Here is a 15,979-nt window from a genome sequence, read left to right as displayed (position 1 = left end):
TTATTTTTTATTTGACTATTCTAACTATTTTTATTTTACAATCAAACATACCCGTAAAATTTTGAAATGGTAGAAGCATATATTTAGATTGTCTGATTTTACATATGTAATTTTGAAATTCGACTCAACGGTCAAATGCTGTACAGTTCAGCAGTGAAGTGCAGTTGGATGCTGGTGGCCGCAACAATGTACGTGTAGTAATAACGCTGTAAAATACTCAACCTCTCCAATTGTCAAGAATTGGAGAGAGGTCTGAGACAATACCTCTTCCACCTTCCCTGTTTCCTCTTTCCCCTTTCTTCTTGAACCCCCAGGCCCTAACGCAAGAACAACCCAACCGACCATGCCAATTTCTTCACTGGAGGCGTACCAACCGTTACGCATGGGCTTCCTCACTCTCCCCTCCGTGTCATCTCCGGAACCTGACCCCGACCTCAACCCAAACCCAAACCCGATTGTAGATCTGCTCTCACTACTAGAACCTGACCAAGACCCGTTAATCTCCGACAGAGAACCGGTCGACCACTTCGACCGGTTGCCAGACCCGATTCTTCTTCTTATCCTGAATCGGATCGGCGATGTAAAGTCCCTCGGCCGCTGCTCTCTTATCTCCCGCCGGTTTAGGTCCTTAATCCCACTTGTGGACCGGGTCTATGTAAGAGTTGACTGTGTTATCCCGGACGACGCTGCCACTGCCTCGACTTCAACCAATCAGAGTCGTACACGCGGCACTGGTATCTTCTCCCACCTCACTCGTGCTTTCCATGTCTTAAGTCACTTCGTAACCCCTTCTCGTAAAATTCTTTCGTCTTTTCAATCAAGCTCCTCTGGTTCAGATGTTTCGCACCACTCCCCTGATGAGGTTTTAAGAAATTTCAAAGAACTACGACATTTGCAAATTGTACTCCCTGATGGTGAACTGGGCTTGGATAATGGTGTACTCCTTAAATGGAAGGCCGGGTTTGGCTCAACACTGGAGGCCTGTGCGATTTTAGGCGCTTCTTCGGTCTTAAGCAAACCTGAAAACCCAAACAATAGTTCTTGCAACAAAACTGGAGAGGAAGAGATGATTAATAGTGCCATTTTGAAGCTTCGTGTTATATGGACGATCAGTGCTCTAATTGCTGCTTCTTCCCGGCACTACCTTCTAGAAAAGATTGTGTCTGGCCATGAAACCCTAGAGCAACTCGAGCTTTCAGATAAAGATGGTCAGGGAGTGCTGACAATGGATAACAGACAGTTAGAGGAGTTTCGGGTAAGTCCTGCTTCAGCCAGTCGTGGGGCACATAGGACAGTTGTACCAGCACTTAGCGTGAAGCTCTGGTATGCACCTATGCTGGATTTACCCGGCGATATGAGGCTTGAGGGGGCTACACTTGTGGCTATACGACCGAATGGCTCTGAAGATCTGTCTGGGGATTGGGTTTTGGATGCATTTGATGAGCCGTATCAGAGTGCTGTAAGAATGCTTGTGGCTAGAAGGAACTATCGTATTGAAATGAACTCATTTTAGAGGTATGATGCAATTTAAGTTGTATAAATGCACATACTGCTTTTTGCCTTCTATGCCTTGATTGTTAACTTGTTATGCTGATGGTTCCCCAAATTGGTAATTAAGTGATTCCGGAACTAAATCAGTTTTGTAAACCCTAGTTTGTACAATCCAGATTCTATTCAATGGGGTCGAATTGTGCCTTAATCCATCTTGAGCTAGTTTCAGATAGGCTTATTTTGGGTTTGATGTAGTTTAAGTTAGTGATTGCTTTGTTAGGTGTGAGAAAGCGTGATACTGGTTCCCGCAATTAATCCTACTCAAGCCTCACTTTACTCTAAATTGTGCAAGCAATCAGTTGACCTCATTTTGCCTTGATAAATTTTTACCTCAGTTTTCTGCAATTAAGCCCCCTATTAACTTGGTGCCCTTTAAATTTTCATTAAACAACACATAAGAATTGGGCAAACCAAATTGCATAGTTAAAAAGGACCGCCCAACCCACAGCCATTCCACCCAAAATAATAATCAAATAATAAAGGTACTTAAGTACTAAAAAGGGAGCGATGGCTGGTATTGCCTGGTATGACAACTTCAATTATGATGGATTTTTTTTTTTTTTAAGTGTTTGTGATTGATCATAAAATTAGTAACCTTTAATTGTTGCATTTGCAAGAGACAGAAATATCTAATTAATTGTTGGATTGGTGTGTGGGACAATCTAAGCTGATAAGATTCGACCAAACTTGCTTATACCATGATGGTATAATTAGATGAAAGCGTTAACAAGTAGTGATATGCTTATATCATGATGGTAGTTACTGAGCTTGTAACAGATGTACTTGACAATTCAAATCCATTAGGGTTCTCTGTACCCGTTTGATTTTTAACAAGCTGAACTGATTATTTCTCTTCTTAAAATTTGGGTTTATTTTCAGAATGGTGGATTGACATTTCAAAAGCTTGAAGGGTATTTTGGTACTTATGCTAGCTTGCTGAGATAGACTCTTGAAGAACTTTGGTGGCTCAAAAAGTTTAGTTCAAGTTTCTTTATGTTTCCTTTTGTAAATGATGTGTTTCTACTGTGTCTTGTTTATATTTATGTCGTAGTTAATCAAATATCTGAATGCCAACTCTGTAGGTTTATAAATCAATTCAAACTTTTAGATGAAGTCTCTAAATTTATTAATGCCTTTTAAATATTTGGTTAATCTAAAATACATATTGATCGGTTAATTATGTGGTATCTAGATTTGCATTTCAACCTTTGATCTAGGTTGTAAACTGATTGGATAGTGGTAAAATGATATCCGTATCCACTTTTTTTTTAATACAGATCAGATATTAAATGCATATATCCATATATATATATATATGAGGAGGGTTCAAATGCCTTCATTTTTTGTGCCTCCATTTTTTAAAACTTTAATAACTTAAAAGTCAAAATAAAACCGTTAGATGTGATCTATATTATTTTCTCTCTGTGCTCATAAAAAGTTATCACATTTCAATTTTGTTTTTATGTAAATTAGTAAGTTCAAAAATCAACGTCTAGAAATCATCCACATTAGTGCATTTTTTACAATTTCTTGATGACAATCAAAATAAAATTGAAATGTCATAATTTTCTGCACGTGCATAAATAAAATGATGTAGATCATATTCAACGATTTTATTTTAACTTTGAAGTTTTAAATTTTGAATTATTAAAGTTTTAAAAAATGGAGGCATCATGGAGGCATTTGAACCCTCCTCTATATATATATAGAGAGAGAGATGGGCTATGGTGCATTGCAATGCATGAACCCTTTTATGCATTACACTATAAATCATGGATTTAAAGTCCAAACGACCAATCCGAACCGTTCATCTTGTTCTTCATATTAATATGTGTTTGGGGACCAAATTTTACATTTTTTGGAATTTTTTTACTATTTATTAAGCAATTTTGAAAGTCGCTGATCTGATGGTCCAGAAAATTTTACTGTTTTTACTGTTCACAGCAAAACAGCAATTTTAAAAAATGCTTAATAAATAGTAAAAAAATTCCAAAAAATGTAAAATTCGGTCTCCAAGCACATTTCAATATGGATTAAACATCTAACGGTTCGGATCGGTCGTTTGGACTTTAAATCCGTGATTTATAGTGTAATGCATAAGGGGGTTCATGCATTGCAATGCACCATAGCCCATCTCTCTATATATATATAGAGGTTGGCTAACATCAAAGTGGTAGTTCCTGAGCTTTTGTACTACCAATTTGTTTTTCAATTTTCAAAGTTCAAAACGTCGATCCGAATCGTTCAAGTTGATCTCTATATTAAAATATGCTTGAAGACCAAATTTTACATTTTTCTGAATTTTTTTACTATTTATTAAGCCACTTTGAAAATCGTTGATCCAACGGTGGTTTCTGATTTTACTATTTTGTTAAGCCACCGTTGGATCAGCAATTTTCAAAGTAGCCTAATAAATAGTAAAAAAAATTCAGAAAAATTTAAAATTTGGTCTCCAAGCACATTTTAATATAGAGATCAACTTGAACGGTTCGGATCGACGTTTTGAACTTTGAAAATTAAAAAATGAATTGGTACCACCAAAGCTTAGGAACTACCCCTTTGATCTTAGCCAACCTCTATATCTCCCTACCTTATTAAGGAGCTTAATGTCTAGATCCTGCAAGGGTTTTGATTTACTGTTTCTTTTGTTGATTGAATCTGAGCCATCTAAATCTTTCTTTGATTAAATACATCCTTTATACGTGTAGAAGTTCAAAATTGGTTAAAATTGTACCCGTTACACGTATCGCTACATGTATTACCATAGGTATTTTGATTCTGCACCGTCGGATTTCAATCAAAAATCGTGCAAATTAATCTATGATGTGTAATTTTTTTCGCTGGAGCGCTGCGCCTCTCCCAGCAAATTATCTCTATGCCCCCCTCCCTCCCCGACCCCTTCTTCCAAAGAAAAAAAGAGAGAAAACCTAATCGCCTCAGATCTCTGCCACTCCGTCTCTCCCCGATCCCTTCCCCGCTCCCTACACAAGCCCGTCTCCCGATCCAAACCCTAGACACCGCCCTCCCCTCCCTCTCCTCTCTGCCTCTCCCTTCGCACTTGTCCCCCTGCACAAGCCCGTCTACCGATCCAAACCCTAGACCCCGCCCTCCCCTGCCTCTCCTATCCGCCTCTCCCTGCGCTCTTGCCCACCCCTTCCCCCGATTCCAAGCAACGAGGCGAACGTTCGCCGAAGACATTTATGGTGCTAATTGTCCTGAGTGGATCATGAGCATGGAGGTGCGTTTTTCGTACCTTGGATATGAAATTTAGTTCTTCGTATGAGTGTTATAGTTACAGTACCAAGGAATGGTACTACTGTTCCCAAGCACATTTGTCAGATTTTTTTTTTTTGGGTTTGTGGTTTGGGTTTTATGAGTGTATTTGTGTTAATTGAAAGTAGGGACTAAATAATGAAGAATCATACCAGTACAAATTGGCTTGGACAGAGTTTAGTTGATGCTGCTTTTTTCTATTATTGTAGGCTTGAAATGCTCATGGAATTTACTGTGTTCCTTTATACGATACTCTTGGTATATTACCTTACTTTTGTTTATTTTTCAAGTTTTTTATTTTCTGGATGTCTCTGTCACAACACCAAATTAATGATTAATTTTTAAATCGTGTTACCAGGTGCTGGTGCTATAGAGTTCATTTTACGCCATGCAGAAGTTGAAATTGCATTTGCAGAGGGAAAAAAAATCGGAGAGGTACCACTAATCCAAGGATGTCGTCTAATACTGACATATGAAATGTTTGACTAAATTATCGCTTTAAATTTTTCAGTTGCTCATGACATTACCAGCTGTAACCGAGTTCCTTAAAAGTAAGTATTCATGCCAAATATCTTAGTTGTTGTAAAGTAATTTAGTGGAATTGGATCCTTTGGTGCCCAATAGTTTTAACATGTCTTGTTTTTTAAAGGTAGCAAGCAGTCACCTACTAATAAAATTTCCTTTAAAAAAAACAAAATATATTTACAACAGCAGTACATCATAAAATTAGGTAAACGTAAATGATCATTAAGTGGGATGAATGTTCGGGTGTAGTTGTTGCCAAACTAGCGATACATAAGAATAAGATACAAATATGTGATTAGTGATAAGTGTATTTTCTTTATGTTTCAGCTATTGTTAGCTTTGGCAAGGTCAAATCTGAAGAAAGAGAAGAGATAGAAAATCATGGCTTGCCAACATATGAACGGAGTGACTTTTTGTTATTGGTATGTTCCAAGTCATTATAATATGTTTCCTTGTCAGTAAATATTTATTTATTCTCATTTTTTATGGTACATAAAACCTGCCAGTGGGATCCCTTAAAATAGCAACTCCCAATTAAAACCCTCTCTTAGCCTTAGTTAAGATCAACAGTGCACTTAGCACTTGACCCAGTATAGTCTTGGTGCTATCGGTGTCAAAAGTGCAAACCCGCACCGTTGCTTGAAATAGCACCCTAACCCTAATCTTGTTTCCTGTTAGACTGCCGCTAACCCCAATTTGAGAAGAAGCCTTAAACTTGAGTTATTTTTTTGTCTAATCTTTGATTTTTTTTTATCTCTTTTTTTGTTTTCTTAAGGTGAGAAGAAATTGGGAAAGGTCATCATCCAGACAAGTGGAAGGAAGGTGCGAACAACACTACTACAGTGTGGGGTGATCGCAAGATTAATAACAATAAGCTACTCCCTAAGAAGAAAAGGTTTTATCCTTTTTCGAAAGTCTAATTACTTTTTATTTTTATTTTTATTGAATTTTATCTTATGCTAAGATGATAAATCAACTTAAATTAAATATAAATGGAAAATGTTGCAGAAATTTGGACAATTGGTTATGGTTTAATTTACGCGTTCTATTGATGCTGGAATCAAATGGACTGTCATCTTCTGTACAACAAATTCATTAATTTCATGTTTGTCTTTGCTGTTGTTTTTTTAATTTAAACTGAAACAATGAATTTTTCTGGTACTTATTTGATCTTAAATGTTGAAAGGTTTACTATGCTCTACTTCTATATATTTTCCTTATAACTGACAAAATTTAACCTGGCCCAATTAATAAGCAATTTTAGTTGAATATCATTTAATTAGCTGTCAATTTGTCTGGAGGTATGATGAAATGCAATTTACTGATCAAATATGTGAGTGGAAGTTATTCAATTCTTTTTTAAAGAAAATTCATGAATAACTTCTTATTATCTTTTTTATTTTCTAATGCACCTGCAAACAAAAGTAACATCAGCAAGTCCTAATTAATAGTTTAAAAATCATATGTAAATTTTGTCTTGAAAGAGTAATATGACATGAAAGTTTACGTCGTCTTGAAAGAGTAATATAACATTAATTCTGTTAAAAGAAAATTTTGTTTTCACCAGTATTGATTCAGTAACTCTCTTTATATCGCAGAGATCAATTGGATGGAAATGAATTAAGTGTGAGATCCGGCATCAATTCTAGGGGAACTGCCAGGTCACGACGGAGGCAGAGGTGTGACAGCTCCTCGATCAGGCCAAGGAGACCTCGCACTTCATCCAGCACACGACCATTCAAGCCAAGTGATCCCTTTCTGGATCCTTCGATGCTGCGGGACGAAGGGGAAGAGCTTGGTGTTGTCGAGGTTTACGACAAGCACGCCAGCCTGTGGGAGTCGGCCGAGCCGATACCAGAAGGATTCGATGGATCGACTTCTGCCACGTGGCTTTCAGCTGCAGCTTCTGATGAGAGGCTTTATTACCATTTCTCTCCTTCTTCTGTTCTTGGAAGTAATTATAGGGTTTACTTTTACTACTTAGTTTATTTAAGTTTTGATGTAATTAGTGTAGTTAATTGTGTTGATTATCTTCTCTCTTGTGTAATGTTAGTAGTTCTGAGTATAGAATTATCTGATCTTAGTATAGAATTATCCTCTCTTTTGTGTCGTGGGTCTATTTGTGTCTTTTATTTTTTCCATTCAACCCCAATAATTATTGCAGTTGTTAAAAATTTAAGTTGTCAACATGTCATTGAGAATTTTACAGTCACCTTCAAAATAATGAACTTATTAGTTCATTGCCTTTATCCTTGGTCCACCCCCCAAATCTAAAGGAGCTGTAAGTTCTCTTTCGAATTAGTAACTTCGAACTCATGCATCTTCGATTACTTAATAAATAATTTGTAGTAAGTTGCAATTGGAGTGGACATGCATCTTCAATTACACAAGTTGGTATTGCAATTTTCTACAAAGTATAGAACTTACACCATTCATTTTGCATTTGTATTTCAGTTTACAATTGCAATGCTGGCTTGGTTGGCAGACCACAAATTCTATTTTTTGTTGATCAATGATTACTTAGATGCATTTTAATCTTAAAAATTTATTTATGATATAGTTAGTTAATTTCAAAATTTTGTTGCAGATACGTCATGCCGAAACTAGAAAACCGGCTTTTCGGGGCTAGGTTTAGAGGGGAAGCGGATTTCAGACACAGGAGCTCCATTTGTTGTGTGTTAATATGTCATTTAGTTTGAGAATTTTTTTTATGAAAATATGTAAATAAGATAATATATATATATATATATATATGAGGAGGGTTCAAATGCACCCAAATGCACCTTATCTTTTTTCTCTGTTTTCAAAGTCCGAATAGTCAATCCGAACTGTTAGATGCGATCTATATATTAAGATGTGCTTAGAGACCAAATTTTACATTTTTTGGAATTTTTTTACTATTTATTAAGCCACTTTGAAAATCGCTGATCCAATGGTCCAGAAAATGTAAAATCAGCAATTTTCAAAGTGGCTTAATAAATAGTAAAAAAATTCCAAAAAATATAAAATTTGGTCTCCAAGTAGATTATAATATAGATTAAACATCTAACGGTTTGGATTTCTTGTTTGGACATCAGAAAATAAAAAAATATGGTGGCAGCACCTCCGGCTAAAATGGTGCCGGCAGCAAATTAGCCGGACCCTATATATATATATATATGATATTTAATATGTTATTTAATGGATGTTAAATAAGAAATATTATTTGTCCTTTAGTCTAATTTTTTTTATGATAATATGTTGTTTTGTGTGAGAATTTTTTTGTTATCTTGTAATATGTTTCCGTTGCAACGCACGGGCACGATACTAGTATATATATATAGAGAGAGATAGTGACTAATATGCTTTCAGTTGCATATGGGCCGTTAGGATTTCCAAAAAGAGAGAGAGAGAGAAAGAGTAAGACTACCATACATTGCAATGCATAGGTATTTTTGTACATTAGACTATAAATCACCAAATTCAAAGTCCAAATGACCGATCCAAACCATTCATCTTGTTCTCCATATTAATATGTGGTTGGAGTCCAAATTTTACATTTTTTGAATTTTTTTTACTATTTATTAAGCCACTTTGAAAATTGTTGATTCAACGGTGCCTTTTTATTTTACTGTTATCGTTAGATCAGCGATTTTCAAAGTGGCTTAATAAATAGTAAAAAATTTCAAAAAATGTAAAATTTGGTCTCTAAACACATATTAATATGAAGAACAAAATAAACAGTTTGAATCGGTCATTTGGACTTTGAATCTGTGATTTATAGTCCAATGCACAATGGTGCCTATGCATTGCAATGTATGGTATATATTTACTATTTGTATACGTATAATTAAAATTTAAAACTATATTTGTGATATTTGAATATCGGATATCTATATATAATTTTTGGATAAGGATCCGTATTCAGATGAATAATATCTGATCCGTTTGGACCTCTACTTTGATTTGCTGTTCAAACAGAGAAGATAGATATAGATATACTTCTTGCAGTAAAAATAGGGTGTTCTTAAGCTCACCAAAATTTAAGTGATTGATTTCAAATGATTTATCCAAGCCGTTGAATTCATCAAATTTATAAATTTTCAAACTAATTTAGTATAAAGTCAAGCGGTCAAAATAAGATGGTTGATAGGTTAATTTTAATGCGTTCATTTTTTATTATTTTTTTACCGTTTGACCCTATGCTAAATTAATTCAAAATTTTATAAATTTGATATGTAAACGCATCATTCGTGAAGTAGATCAGTTCCAAGGATTTAAATAAGTCGTTTGAAACCAATTCAATAGATTTTTGAGTTAAGTTCACAGAGGGACAAGTTCTACTCAATTTGGTTGCCTTTTGAGTTTTGATGGGACTTACCATATGGAATTTACAATTAGTCTTGACAGATTTGTATTTCTTTCTTTGCATGCGGTGTTGTCTCTAATTTCCCAACGAAACTGTGTGTCTGGGTTATTGTATTTTCATAACAGACCCTTTCATGGGCTCTACAAAATGATCCGAATTCTATTACAAGCCCAATGGACTAAGATATGCCACATAAATCAGACTGAGCTTTGATTCAAGGGAAAAGGGCCACAGCCAGAAAAAAAAAAAATCTTTATTTTACCAGTGCTTTGAAGCTCTTTTTTTCAACAACTTTATGTACATCTACTTGAGCATCGCCAAAGTTTACATTCTGTCCCATATTTTGTTCCACTGTACCTTTTTACAAATATATCATGCTTTCTAAATAATTCTGCGTTAACAAGTTACGGTTTATACATCCTATTAAGCATTCCTTTCTTCCTACTGTGCTGGATTTCTATTGTAACTTGAATGGTGGTTGGGAGTCGCTATTAGGTTCTCTGTTAAACGCTTAAAACACAAAATTCCCATGTTAGGTGAGTCAAACTCATGTTCAGGCAATAATATCCATGAGATAGCTTTATTTGATCTCATAATGGTTAAAACAATAATTCCCTACATTAATTAAAAGTTGAACCTGGATGTCCCTCCCAAGAAGTAGCTGAGTTCAACTCTTCATTGATTAGTGATAGCAGTGTAGCATCCACCACATCTAATTATTTTAGCATGTGCTCATGAAATATCGCTTTCAGGAAAGATGAGCATATAGCCATGTATGACCTTTCATAATGTAATAAAGAAAACATGCTCAAGTTTGCACAAGCGCTAGCCCCTTCAAATCAAAGGTTTCTTGGTGATGTTCTCATGTAGTTATTGCTCGGGTCACTAAAAATGTGTTGTGACATTATTATCCAAACTAAAATATAGCTTCTGCCAGAGCTCAGATTTTCTACCACATAAATTTTTGCACATATATGCGCACACGTGAAATTTCGGTGCTTTATTTTTATCATTCAATTAAATTTAATTGGATTCAGGTCAATTTATTAGATTATGTAAAATTAATGGATATAACAGTTGGGAGATAAATTAAGCGATCTAGAGCATTGAAGGATGCCATGTTATAAATGTTTGTTACATTGTTTATAATTCTATCACTTTCTGTGTTCAATGCTCCTAGACCTTTTTCTTTATTTTTCTTTTGAAAATCAAGAAATTGATATAAAATTTTCTCTAAAAAAAAAGAAGTTGATATAAAAATTGAGAGATTAATTTGAGCGACCTCTAGAGCGTTGAAAGAATCATAACAATTAATTTAAATGTAGTTTTAACACTTCTCTTTGTCTGAATAATTGGATGATAGACTAATTAGGAGATAGTCTCAAGTTGATCACTTTACGGTTCACTCTTTTTACAAATGGTTGGAATTTGGGAGAATGCTCAATTCTGAGTATGATATGATATGGAAATCACATTTATCCTTGAAAATTAAGATTTTTCTCTGGTTGGTGAAAAGAGATAAAATCTTTACAAAAGATAACTTGTCCAAAAAAGGATGGCAATGTGACTTTACTTGTGCTTTTTGTAATCAGTATGAAAGTACTGAACATTTATTTATTCATTGTTCTTATATTAAAATGATTTGGGAATGGATTGCGACTCATAATAATTTCATCTTTGAGTGTGACTCTCTGAAGAATCTTTGGATGCTTGATCAATACCTTTGAAAGATAAATTGTTGGTTGAATTGTTAAGAGGAACTGTTTTATGGATAATTTGGTTAAAAAGAAATAGAGTAATATTAATGATTCTCAACCCATGTCTATTAAGGCAATAGGTTTTAAGATTATTTCATTAGCTACATTATGGTGCTAATCTAAGTTGGTTAAATCTTTTTTTAAATTAAATCTAATGCTTCCATCTGATGTTAAAGACCTCCCAGATTCAATACTGGAGGAGGAAGAGGTTGTGACACTGATGCTATCCATAGCAAGAGAGGAGGAGCAAATCCAGGCTTCTGGAACTGGCAGCCTCCCAGATCAAATGTCTGGAGAAGAGTTGACGGATGAGGATTTATTCGATGATTAGTGTTCTCTTTGTTTTTCTGATTTTGTAGTTGTTGATATATTTGCTTCGTGGTTTTGTTATGCCTTGTAGTGGTTATTTCTTAGTTGGTTATTTTTTGTATGTTTTTAGTCTTTTGATGTTGATACAAACTATTGTAAAAAGACTTTCGTATTTGATTTTGATATTTATTTTATGTACTATATCAAGTGTGGTTGATTTCTATGAAATCGGTGGTAATACCACTATTTTTCAAAAAAAAAAATTAATGTAGTTTTCAATATGTATGTGGTAATGGGATATGTATCTGCTGCTTTTCTAACAAGAAAAGCAGCTTCCTGCTCTTCTTTTCTCTCTATATCTGTCTTCAAAAAAGAAGTGAGAGAAAGAGAATCACGTGGGATGGAGAGGAGAAGAGAGATAGAGAGAATAACATAGGAAGAGGAGGGATTTCAAGAGCACCAAATCCTATTCTATGGTACTAGGCTACTACATAACACATTCCTATTAGCGATACAAAAATACATATATGGTAGGATATGCAAATGAAATATGAGAATATGTATTCTTAAAAAAAAAGGTCATGATTAAAGCTGTAACGTAAGTTATCAATAACAAGGATTTTAGCAATAAAAATGAAGGTTAAAATCTCATAAAGATCGTTATGCCCTTTATTTTTTAAATATACATTTATGAACTTCTAGAATGTCTTTAAGGTTATGGCTAATTTCCTAGTTAAGTATAGTTAGTCTTGTGCATATGGCCAGCAATCAAAATAAGGATACCAATAGCTAAATGATGGTGTGCACCATCACTCGACCATAGACTCTTTGTTATTGGATCTAAGCCTCCTCGAAAAGCAAGAAAGTTTGCATACTTTGACCAATTCAAGGCGAGGAATTAATTAGGTTTTGTCTAAAGAAATTTAGACAAATTTTATCTAAATTATTGTTTAAATTGTCATATCAGTTTTAAAATTCGTGAACACATTTAAAACTCAATAAATATAAATAATTTTGTAAATTCAAATCGTCTATGTGAATTTTGACACAAATAGGACTTCGTAACTTGGATAAAGTTCACTCTAAATCTCGATTCATGAGAAATTCGTGAGGAAGTAGTATCTCTTTAGTATCAACTCTATATCAAAACGTTGATTTGAACCATACCAACTCTAATAATTTAATTAAAAAATTATAAATTTTATATGTACATTATATATGAAATATAACAGTTTCAACATTATATTTGTATTTTAATCAAATTTGATAAATTGTAAAATTAAATTCATCAAGAGACTGAACTTAGAAATACGCTATCTTTACTATTATTATGGCTTAAGCCACTGTCATGGCGAAACGTGTCCCATGGAAACCCAATCAGAAGTTGACAAGTGGCGACCTATGAAGGAAGCAATTAATCCTTGAGCAGCCCACTTGACATAGACAAAGGTGCTAAAGGATCATATCATGTCTTTAATTCAGGATTATCTATCCACGGGCTTTTAGTTTCTCTCGCATGGCCAATGCACACGCCCCTTGCATCCTTTTCTTTATTTATTTTTAAATTTGGTCTGGAGCTTTTCGATCACAGCTCCCAAGATTCGCAGATTTTTTTTTGTTTTTTATTATATTAGATATGGATTCACAAATTGTACCCATCTACTAGTTAATTCTTTGTGACCTGATTGCCTATCAAGAGTAATTTTACTTGAAGAACTTATTGAGTTCATAATTAAGTTACAATGAAATTTCGACAACTTTTAGAACTCTAGTAAGAAAAATATTTTAGTTTTATTTCAGATAATGAGCAACTACCATACAACCATTGCTATAGAAATTGATGCCTCAGCACATTTACAAAAAAAATGTAAAACACTCAATGTGAAATCAAGTGGAGTCAGGAATAGAGAATTGTTTATCACTAGATCATTTTTTTTTTTCAAAATACACTTATATTGTTAAAAATTATAAAAATATACTTAAAGTTTTAAAAATTATATAATTTTGTCTATCCTGAAATTTTTCTTCAACATATGCTTTTATTTCTATGTTTTATACATTTCTCAAATTTTTTTGTCTAATTCTACTAATTATCTTGGCAACGTCCTAGAACAAATTTGAAACTTACAAAAACCCCGCATTTGTCTGCACAACGAAGTGGAATTCAAATAACCTAAGGTAACAAAATATATGTGTTTAGATATGGACTGCTCGGTCAGTATTTTCACGAAATGAAAGAAGCTATGTGCATTCTTGCTCGTACCGGAGTGGTCTGGATTCTGATCAGACAATCTGCATGTAAACATAATTATTTTGTTACCTCAATGATATGAACTCCAACCAAGTGCATGCGCCTGGGTGCAAAAGTTGGATTGAATAGCAGAGGTGCTTTATTTTTGTATTTCTCACGAAAAAGAATAAAATAAATTTATATCCAGAATGTACGGAAGCATCACTTGATGGCTTCTAAATCTCCCGCAGGGGGCCGGGCTTCCGGCCACGCGTCGGCCAGGCTGTGCTCATCTCGACGCTCGGCTGCTCTACGCGCGACAGTCCACAGCCGTGGATTTGGATCGGGAAGCACAGATTATTTAATTTCCTAATACTTTAATACCATCAACTAATCAGGCTGCTTTTGCTTGCTTTATTCTATGCATTTCTTGTTTCTTTACTCGTTTTTTTATTAAATGAATGGGATTCTGGGCTGCGCACCAAATTAGGCAGTGCACTGAGCCCAACCGCCTTTTTTTCTGAACTCGGATATTCTGTGCATATTCTATGTATGGTATGATGTACCGAGTTAAGCTGATTTCAAATTGTGACTCATGCTATGCATTGTATTGTTTTCATTTATTTTTTTCTTTAGAGGGGAATCCCCTAGGACATGATCTGTTTCTTCCACCAATGCTTTCGTTGCCTCGGACCTCGGTACGAGAATACAGGGCCTTTTGTAATTTTGGTAAAGCATTTGGAGTACCGGTTGGTCCCATTAGACCAGTGTTGTAAAAAACGTCCGTTTAGACCGGTTAATCGGTCAATTAGTAGTTGGCGGAAATCAAACCAGTATAAATTTTTCTGACTAATCGACTAATAATTTTCGATTATAGCCGATTGTTCTCGATTGTTCTCAATTAATCGCTTAGCGGTACCCTGTCCGTCCAACGACCGCATACCGTTATTTATAACACTGAATTAGACCATTATAGGTGGAGGTTTAATTTCAATTTTACATAGCACAAATATTATTTCTTATTATTCTGCATTGTATTAGCTGCGTGGAGTAAGAATTGTATATAAAATTTGTACGGTTATGCTACAAGATTCAATCCGGTACAGAAAAATAAGTGCAGGGATCAAATTGTTGGGGATTATTTGACATTTTTTATAATGTTTTTTTTCTAATCATCTAAAGATAATTAAATATGAAAATATAAGTTATAAGTATATTATCCGACATATATATAGTCTAACAGTCAAAATTTTGTATTGTTCAAGTATTCTTTGTTAATGCATTCATGGCTCCTAGCTTTCAACCAGTGTTGTAAAAAATGGTTGTTAGTAGTGACGGTGATCAAACCGTCATAAATTTTTTCAACTAATCAGCTGATTATTTTCGATTATGACTGATTATTTTTGATTAATTTTGATTGATCGTTTAACGATACTCTGTCCATCCGACGAGCACATATTGTTATTTACAACACTGCTTCTAACAACTAAAACTGCAAGTCATGTACTGTAAAACCTAGCACCTACAGCCTAAAGGTCCTGAGAAAATGAAAATAGTACCAGAAAATGAAGTAACCGGAAAAAAAAAATGATAGTATCGGGATCGGTTAATATAAAGAACCGATTCTAATGGTGCATACATTACGATCGGTTAACTAAAAATGCCGATCTAAATAGTTTTTAAGATCGGCTTTTAAAAAAAAAAACGATCCAGATAGGTATTAGTTTCGGTGATTTAATATAACCGATCCAGATAAGCCGATCCTAATACCAGTTTTTTCACTAGTGTATGTCTATCCAACGATCACATATCATTATTTACAGCACTGATTTTAATATGAGTTGTGATTTAATTTTTTATTATGACAAATTAATTTTTGATCTAATAATTGAGATTATATCTTTTATATAAAAATCGTCTGTTTGAAAACTTAGTTGAAAATCATTTATAAATAGTTACAATCATTTAGTTATAACTTATAAACAA

The 15,979-nt window shown here is 34.3% G+C and overlaps 1 protein-coding gene and 1 long non-coding RNA gene across 5 annotated transcripts; both read left to right on the top strand.

Moving 5' to 3' along the window:
* Positions 1–250: 250 nt before the first annotated feature.
* On the top strand, positions 251–2,673 carry LOC144558576 (F-box protein At4g18380-like). 3 transcript variants are annotated; one of them, XM_078307417.1, is made up of 2 exons: positions 251–1,515; positions 2,431–2,673. In XM_078307417.1, exon 1 carries the CDS (start codon positions 344–346, stop codon positions 1,511–1,513), a length of 1,170 nt encoding a protein of 389 aa, XP_078163543.1. In that variant the 5' UTR covers positions 251–343; the 3' UTR covers positions 1,514–1,515; positions 2,431–2,673. The 3 variants fall into 3 exon arrangements, with proteins under 3 accessions (XP_078163543.1, XP_078163545.1, XP_078163544.1); XM_078307419.1 differs by lacking the exon at positions 2,431–2,673 and adding an exon at positions 2,175–2,405; XM_078307418.1 differs by lacking the exon at positions 2,431–2,673 and adding an exon at positions 2,169–2,405.
* A 2,046-nt stretch (positions 2,674–4,719) lies between these two features.
* Positions 4,720–7,113, top strand: LOC144558442 (uncharacterized). Of its 2 annotated transcripts, none has more exons than XR_013512912.1 (7): positions 4,720–4,789; positions 5,034–5,082; positions 5,183–5,259; positions 5,336–5,375; positions 5,677–5,771; positions 6,125–6,244; positions 6,948–7,113. It is a non-coding gene; the product is annotated as an uncharacterized LOC144558442 (long non-coding RNA). The 2 variants fall into 2 exon arrangements; XR_013512911.1 differs by lacking the exon at positions 6,948–7,113 and adding an exon at positions 6,358–6,550.
* The last annotated feature ends 8,866 nt before the right edge of the window (positions 7,114–15,979 follow it).

The sequence above is a fragment of the Carex rostrata genome, chromosome 8 (genome assembly GCF_964058835.1).
Source record: "Carex rostrata chromosome 8, lpCarRost1.2, whole genome shotgun sequence".
Classification (NCBI taxonomy): Eukaryota; Viridiplantae; Streptophyta; class Magnoliopsida; order Poales; family Cyperaceae; genus Carex; species Carex rostrata.
Note: the sequence above shows the minus strand (reverse complement) of the source record. Positions and strands in the feature narration are given on the sequence as shown.